This window comes from Sminthopsis crassicaudata, chromosome 6, assembly GCF_048593235.1.
Source record: "Sminthopsis crassicaudata isolate SCR6 chromosome 6, ASM4859323v1, whole genome shotgun sequence".
NCBI lineage: Eukaryota > Metazoa > Chordata > Mammalia > Dasyuromorphia > Dasyuridae > Sminthopsis > Sminthopsis crassicaudata.
This window is the reverse complement of record NC_133622.1, coordinates 255,464,662-255,473,294: the sequence shown is the minus strand read 5'-3', so window position 1 is coordinate 255,473,294 and position 8,633 is coordinate 255,464,662. Positions and strand designations below refer to the sequence as shown.

General features: G+C 40.4%; 1 protein-coding gene across 1 annotated transcript; it reads right to left on the bottom strand.

Moving 5' to 3' along the window:
- Positions 1–467: 467 nt before the first annotated feature.
- Positions 468–1,560, bottom strand: LOC141545836 (mas-related G-protein coupled receptor member X1-like). Its single transcript, XM_074273128.1, has one exon. The coding sequence runs from the start codon at positions 1,428–1,430 to the stop codon at positions 468–470; it is 963 nt and encodes a 320-aa protein (XP_074129229.1). The 5' UTR covers positions 1,431–1,560.
- Between the last annotated feature and the right edge of the window lie 7,073 nt (positions 1,561–8,633).

Here is an 8,633-nt window from a genome sequence, read left to right as displayed (position 1 = left end):
TGTGGGTACTCCCAGGGCTTGTGGGAACTCGTTACAGCCAATGAGCCAACTCCTTTTAAAGGTGTGAACTCCTTTAAAGGTTTGAACTAAAGGTGTGAACTTTGAGCTAGAGAATTGTTAAGTACTGACTTAGCACCTAGTAAGGATCCTAACAATTTTACAGATGAAGAAACTGAGGCATCATTGAGTGACATGTATAAGGCTATAAAGTTAGTTTCTCAGACTAGATGTGACCTCAGTTCTTCCCATTCCAGGCCTTGGGATTTTGTCCCTTTTAGATATTTAGCTGCCTAGCATACAATAGGCACCTAATAAATGTTCATCACCTAGAGTTCACACCCTAGGCACCAAAATAACGAATAGCAGGGGAATCCTGATTTTCCTCCCAGGGAGGGGGAGCTGCTACTGAGCCTGGGGCAGGGGGCTCATTTCAAGGGCTGCTGTGTCTGAGCATCTTGTTTTTAGGCTCAGAGTGTAGTCTCCGGACTGGGCTGCGGGGTGTTGGTTGTCCGGCCTCCTGACTCCTGCTCGTCCCCGAGGGCCCTCTGGAGCACCAGCCTGAGCGGCTCCCTCCGCTTGTGCCCGAGTCTGCCCACGAAGAAGTAAATGAGGGGGTTCACGCTGCTGTTCACACAGGCCAGGGGTTCATAGAGCCAATGAGGAATGAGACCTCTCTGGAAATATAAAAACAGGACAGCCCAGATCCCCAGGGGCAGGCCGCAGAGCAGGAACACGAGCACCGCGAGCAGGACCAGCAGGGAGAGCCTGGGGGGCCGCGGGCGCCGGGAGCTGCACTGGACCCTCAGCAGCAGCGTCAGGCTGGACACGCACAGCACGCACGTGAGCAGGAGGAACCACGCACCCAGGATGGTGGAAAAGGTGGAAAAGCCATAAAAGTTATTGGGAAGAACAAAAGGTGGTAGTAGACAGAACATCCCGGCCACAGCCCAGAGCCCGGCGCAGATTGTAGCAGACGTGCGCTTGGGGCGGCGGCAGCGGTACCAGAGCGGGAAGAGCGCCGAGAGACAGCGCTCGGTGCTGATCGCCGCCAGGAGGCTCAGGCCCGCCGTGTAGGACATGAATGTGAGGAAGAACAGTATTAAGCCCGTTAAAAGATTAATGTATTTAACAAATCCATCTATACTGAGCAGAAAGGTGCTACCAAGGAAGAGCGCGTCGGCCGCCGCCAGGTTGAGGATGTAGACGGAGAAGGGGGTCCTCCGGCTGCGGAAGCCCAGGAGCCACAGGACCGCGCCGTTCCCCAGCAGCCCGAGCGGGGCAATGAGCAGAGAGGGGATCTGCAGCCAGTCATCAAAGTCAAGGCTTCCAGATGAACTCTCATTTTCACTATTTTCCGTTGAATTGTGAGAATCATTTCCCCGATGGTCAGGCATGGCGAACACAGGCATGTTGGGTGGTCCGTGCTCCATGAAGCCCTGCTCCTCTCAGACGACCTGGGGATCCAGAGACACAGAAGGACATGATATAGCCTCCTCTTTCTCACTGCCTCTTTTTAGGATGCCCATAGCGGGCGCCTCGCTGCATAGAGGTATGGGTCCAGGGAAAAAATGAATTATAATCTTGTCTTGGAAACTTATTAGTGAGAAAAATCATGATTTCCCGGATATTAATAACTACTTATTCGATTAGAGTTAAGATTCTCCCTTCCTATTTCCTCCTGCAGAAACCGGTCTCTTGAAGGTTTTTCCTGGGTCTCTAAAGGACATTGCTGATGCATGAATTTGCCCAAATCCTTGAGGTACATGATTTTTCATCACGAAAGAGAATCTTCTGTAGGTACTATTACCCGATCATTGTTCATGGTTCCTTGGCTGGGGAGAAATGGATGCCTTTGTCCAGATCCCTGGAGGCAGCTAAAGCTCCTCATGCCCTCAGCGGGTGGAGAAGAGGCTCTTGCCCAGCTCCTGGTCCACCCCCTGCGGGATTGTTGGTCTCCACCTTCAGATACAGCCCCCTTTCTAAAGACTTTTAAAGAATTCAATGCTCTCCAGAGACATCTTTGGCTTCCAGCCAAGCTCCTGATCTCAAGGTCTTATTTCCTAGCCACCTTTAAAGAACTGATTATTTATTACCCCCAAATTGTCTCCAAGACTTGTCATTACTTACATCGGCTGTGGAACCCTGGTAATATCATTCAACATTTGTGTCCCTTGGGTTCCAAATTGCAAAATGAGACCAAAAATAGCAGGAACTTCACAGAGATCTTTACAAGATCAAATGAGGCAGTAGTTGTGGTGTGCCTAGGACACAAGTGGGTCATCAGAAAAAACTGGTTTCCTTTTCCCCTTTGCATCTCCCTCTTGTCATGATGTGACAGAGAGGTACAGAAATGAGTCTTTGGGGGAGGTTGGGGGTACACGTGTGTCACTTTTCTTCTGGACCACACTCAAATTCACCCTCTGTTTCCCTCTCTCTTCCTCATTCTTTAGTACATGGGGATTTGGCTTCCTTCTAAACCCAATGTGGACAGGCCTAAGGGTGGGCTGAACCACTTCATTTAAAACAATGGACATTAGTTAATTCATTTCATGGATGTATGCATGCCATTTGCTGTTTCTTTTCTCTTTGATTAATTCATAAATTCATTCATCCTATTATTTATTTACATTTAAAAATATTTATCAATAACTTTTCCTTGCATATAATTTATATTGTGGCATATGCTATCCCCCACAGGAAATCAAGATTTTTAAATCAGAGTGAATGGGACTAGTGAAGATTCCTCAGAGTCCATAGAGTAAAGTAAGCCAAACCTTAGATCTAGTCTTCAGGAAGTCACATCACCTTCAGGAAGCAGGCAGCATTGTTGATCTTTGATCAATGGTTACTTCCTTTTCAGTCCATCCAATATATTTAAAAATCAGCAGGAAAGAGGAGGTATACCCTTGTTTTTTCTACTATATAATCCATTCTCTTTCTGTCATGCACCATACACCATGCTGGACTGTCCAGTTGATGTGTTTGGACCTCTTCTTGCAATGATGGAATAAATGCTTTCTATTTGTATCTGAAGATCATGGCACCAGTTACCTCAGTCTTCTGTCCAGCAACTGCCTGGGAAGAATCTGGGTGCCTCTGGCACCCCTCAGCCTGGTGGTGTGAGTTTAGAAAGCCAGTCAGTCTCTGCATTTGGTAAGCCCGCCATTCTCTGTTTCAGTTGTGGATATGTATTAGCTACCTAATTTATGACAAATTATTTTATCTCTGCCCAGTTTTTAACTTGTAAAGAGAAACAGTAATGATTGTTGTGAAAATCACATGATTGCAAAGGTGCTTAGTATGGAACAAATGCTATATGAAACTGCTATATTGTATATAATTGTTTCATATTTAGTAATGTTATGTGGGTTTTTATATGTGACCAACATATGATGTCAATATTAAGATAAATGGGTTTTTTTTTTTTTTTTTTTTTTTTTTTGTATGTGTAAAGTAATTTGGAAAGAAATTCAACTAAATTAAGCCCTCCCCAGGACTAGGAGGATAGTGCATAGAGAAAAGAGAGTCTCTTTCTCTTTCTTCCCCCTTCCCTCCTCCTTCCCTGACTGCACCAGGAATATTTGGACAAAGGGGTGAGAGGGAGAGAAAGAAAATTTCACTGAGTTCAGTGAAATTTATTATTTGAGATATGATAGTAAAAGCAGTTGTAAAGGAGCTTTAATCCAAGCCCAATAAAGAGATATGTAAATTGTAATCTCTTTGCACTGATTGTGTTAACAGAAGAAGATTTTAAGAATTTGTAAATTTTAAGAAAACAACAAAAAAAAACAACCAGTTAGATGCTATCTTGACAATACTGGCAACAAATGTCCGGCTTTTGAGTTATCAAGAGTCAGACTTCCAAGGGCCCTTTCAGCTAAAAAAACAAAAACAAAACTGACATCTTCAACCCTTTCTTGAACCACAAAAGAGAGAGCATTTGTGTGAATTGGAAAATAACCAAATGGCAATTCAGTTTGTTTGGGACATTTAATTAGAATTTAGGGAATCTCATGAACTAAAGTTAAATGAAATTTAAAATCTGTTCTAAATTTTAAGAATTGTCTTGTTTTCTTGAAGAAAAGAAATGAAGGGGGATCTTCTATTTATCAGAGAAGTCATTAGAGCTCTTAGTGTTAGCAAATGTTTCCTGATAGCAAGCCTCAATTTTTCTGTTAGGATCTTCTAACCATTCATCTTTGTTCTACCCTTGGGGTTAAAATAAGCAGACTAATTCATCTTCCAGGTGATCGATTTTTAAACAGGAGCATCTTGATGGCACAAGGGAGAGATTACCAACTCTGGACTCAGGAGGACCCAAGTTCAAATCTGTCCCCAGACATTTAACATTTAATAGGTCTGTGACTCTGGACAAGTCATATAACCACAATTGTCTTGCCAAAATAATAATTGATTAACTTTTAAATGCTAAAGTATAGCCCTTCTGCTGAATACCCAATTAAAGCTACATCATGAGCTCAGAATTCCTATCAACAATAATGTGAGAAAAACCCACATTATCTTAAGAGAGAATGTTGAAATGGATCACATATCATTGTGATGAGGTTTAGAGTGGTCTAGATTCCTGTGGTCTAGAAATTAGTGGCTATGAGAGAGTTATTAAGAATCGCCATTAAATCAGCCACAGGTTTTAGGAGTGAAAGAATTCTCTCTTCCCGCATATTAGTGGCAAAATGAAAGTTTATTGTTAGGTAGAAATCAGTTTACCCAGAGACTGACTTCTGTAGTGGCAGATCTATGGAAAATGGAGTTTTGCACTAAGAACGCAGTTCTCAGTGGATAGAAAGTTCTGGCAGCAAAGAGGGCTGCCAAAGTCCTTCTGCAAAGACTTTAGTTGATGGAAAGGCATTACATTGGGTATCTTAGTGGGGGTTGGGAAGCCCAAGCAGATCAGAACCAGTGAGGGGCTGGGTGGCCCAAGCGAGTCAGAATAGGGGCTGGGACAACCCCGGATCTCCTATTGGAATTAAAAGGGATGCTTTTGACCAGGATTTGTAATTGAATGTCTGGCATCCTAGAAAAGCAACTTGTCTGGGGAGGATATGCCTTAGACAGGAGGGGCTGGGAATCTGGAAGGAATCATAGATCAATAGGAAATACAGTTTCTTAAAGGGACCACAACCCACTTCAATAAGACTTTCATTTCTTCATCTGAAAGTTATCTGTTTATATCCTTTGATCACTATTTGGGGAATGACTTGTGTTCTTATCAGTTTGACACAGTTGTTTATATATTTTAGAACTGAGGCCTTTATCAGAAACACTGGTTGTAAAAATTTCCCCAGCTTTTTGCTTCCCTTTTAATTTTGTTTGTGTTGGTTTTCTTTGTTCAAAAAGTTTTTAATAAAATATAATCACAGTTGTCCATTTTGCATTTCATAATGTTCTCTAGTTGTTCTTTGGCTATAACTTCCTCCTGAATGGAATTTCTTAGTTATGGAAAGGCTTTACTGATGTCCCTACTCACTCTGACCTTCTATAATTCTCAGAAGACAAAGTGGTTAGAGGGAAACTGCTTCCTGGAGTAAGCAAAAGGGTTAGAAACTAGAGAAATATCTTGTCTGTTAACCTGCTTACAGATCAGTTAAATGAAGTCCTAAATTCAGATTATTCACTTTATGGGTCTCTAGATATGAAGGTATCTCTTTCATCTTCCTCCTAAACTAATTTCTCTAATTAGATTCAGTCAGACTAGGAAGGGATGGTGGAAGCATAGGCCACCAAGTCAAAAATGAAATAGGAACTTTTGTTGAGATAAGAAAAAGGGGAAAGAAAGGGGAGATAAATTTACTTTTCTATCTATGATCCCCTTAGAATTGCTCCAGAGACTCCAGCCCTCTATCAAATACCACATTCCCCAAAGGTGACAAGGGACACCTACCCTTCTCTCTTCTCCCCTTCCCATCAGGGGCAGGAGGAACAATGTTCCAAAGACAATGAATATCACTTGGGTGACTGACCTGAAGATGATGCTCTTTTCTGTGGTCTTGAAACTGTCTGCAGAATCCTCTGTTCTGAAACTGAGGCCACAGCAAGTGATGTCGAGTTTGGAGAAATCTCTGTGGTTTCCTATGTCGCAGCACTTGCCAGTCAGGCCCAGAATGATTGGAAAATGGCCCCTCATGGATGATAATCTCCGCATATTCCCCCAATGCTGATCATGTGTCTTTTCCTCTGATGCCTTGTGATCTAGCTGCTTCTACCCTATATGACCAATGAGATAATGCTCTAAAACCTTAAACCAAATTTTTTTTTTCTATTTTAAAAAATAAATAGTTTTAAATAAAACAAGCATTCACATAACATAAAACAGTAAAAAAGACAATTATACACGAAATAGCATATGTCCTCTGCACACCATACTTTTTCCTTTCAAATACACAACAAACTTATCATGTAACTTTTTTTATTCCCTTTTCCTTACCCCTAGACATAAATATGTGTGTGTGTGTGTGTGTGTGTGTGTGTGTGTGTGTGTGTACACACAATTATCCTACACATACTTCTATTTATCTGATTTTTTTTTTTTGGGGGGGGGATGCAGATAATGTCTGTCTTCATATGTCCTTTACAATAAATTTGGGTATTTATGATAGACAAAATTCCTCATAATTGTTCTTAAAACAAAGTGCTATCATTGTATACAATGCTCTCTTAGTTTTGCTCATTTTGATCTTTGTAAGTCTTTCCATATTTTTCTAAAGTCATAAAATTCATCATTCCTTGTAACAGTAATTTCCATCACCATCATATACCACAATTTGTTCAGCCATTCCCCAATTGAAGGGCCTCCCTGCAGTTTTCAGTTCTTTGCCACCACAAAGAGAGCTATTATAAACATTCTAAAATATACGTCTTCCTTAATCAGCTTTGAAAATGAACAAATGGTAGTATTGCTGAGTGAAGGGGCATGGCAGTTTACTAACTCTTTTAGCTTAATTTAAGATTGCTCTCTACAATCTAAACTCTGCCTCAGTGAGGGACCTCATCCAAGGGAACAAGATAAACAGCTTCATGTTGTCATCTAGGTGGGGTTGGTTCTGTCCTGAGCAAAAGAATTCCAACTCTATTCAATTAAAGAAACTCACTCAATTCTATTCCAATTCTGCTCAAGCTAAAACCCAGCTTGCAGCCAAAGACCTCTTTATAAAAATGACAATTAAAAACTAATTTCATTGCAGAGGTTCTAAACAAGCCAGCTATACCATGCTTGTTTTGCCAAGGAAGCCTCTGCCCACTGGATAATATTCTTCTCCAGTGCTACCCTCTCTTTACCCTCACCTATTTCCCTAACAAGACTTTATGCCTCTCTGTCAGGATTTCTAACCTTGCTTCCCAATCCCTATAAAACTTTTTATTTTTTTATTTTTATCAATCTAGGTTTTTAGGTTTGTAAATTCCTTTACAGAGAATCTCTGCACTGCCAGAAGGGAGTCCCCCAAGCCCCCTACCCTTGTGCTGAATCCTAAGGGGGTGTAGGGGAGCCAAATCTCTCCATTTGGTTCCCTGAACCCCAAACCTGCAACTAGATATTATCATTTAACTCTCTGACCACCAGAAGCCCTAATCTCATTTTGGGTCCCTAAATCTAGACCTCATCAAAACCTAAACCAAATATTTTTGGTTCCCTAACTGGGAACTCCCCAAAATAGACTTCACCTCATCACTTTTGAAAATCTTTTCCTCATCCTCTCGCCCAGTTTTCTCACCTCTCTAAGAAATCTCTAAGATTTCTAAATTTTTCAGATATACACTTTGTCTCCTCTTCAATCCAGATGAGAGAAGGTTCCAACATCATCTGCCCCCACCTCCACATCTCCTCTGTATCAATGTATCTTATTTTTATGGATTCATTTTGTTTTTTAAAATAATCTCACCATACAAAACTCAGCCACAATCTTTCAAACTACCTTAGGAATGATAACAGTTTTAAGAATACTGATAGCATGTTTATATACCATGAGTAAACTCCTTCCAGTGCTTTATAATTAGCCTTTAATGATTTCCTTCTATTTCTTCAAGAAGATTTATATCAAATTCAATTCATGTAATAGACATTTTCATTTAGAATTACACCCACCATTGATTATTCTTGGATACAATCCTGTCACTTTATTCTTTGAAATATTATGTTTCAAAATCTACCGTCTTTTAGTATAGAACCTGCCAAGTCTTATGAAATCCGGATTATTTTCCCCAGTATTTAATTTTTTTTTCTTGTTGCTTGCAATATTTTCTCTTTTATCTTGAAATTTTGAAACAAGGCTATTACATTCCTGTGATTTTCTTCATAGGATCTCTTAGAGTGGATGGTCAGTAGGTTCTTTCTATTTCTACTTTACTTTCTTATTCTATAACTTTTGACAATTTTTCTTAATAATTTCTTGCAATAATGTACAGAGATTTTTAAAAATTATAACTTTTGGGTAGTCTGACAATTCTTATATTGTCTCTTCTCAATCTGTTCTCCAGATCACTTGTTTCTCTATCAGATTTTCTTAATTTTTTAATCTTTTAACATAATTTTATTCCACTTGCCCAATTCTAATTTTCAAGGAGTTATTTTCTTCCAGTTCTATCCACTAGGATTATGGTTTAGAAATGTGTGGGCT

What these genes read in the sequence shown, in the direction of transcription:
- LOC141545836 (XM_074273128.1), bottom strand. Translation starts at nt 1,430, where the DNA reads ATGGAGCACGGACCACCCAACATGCCTGTGTTCGCCATGCCTGACCAT.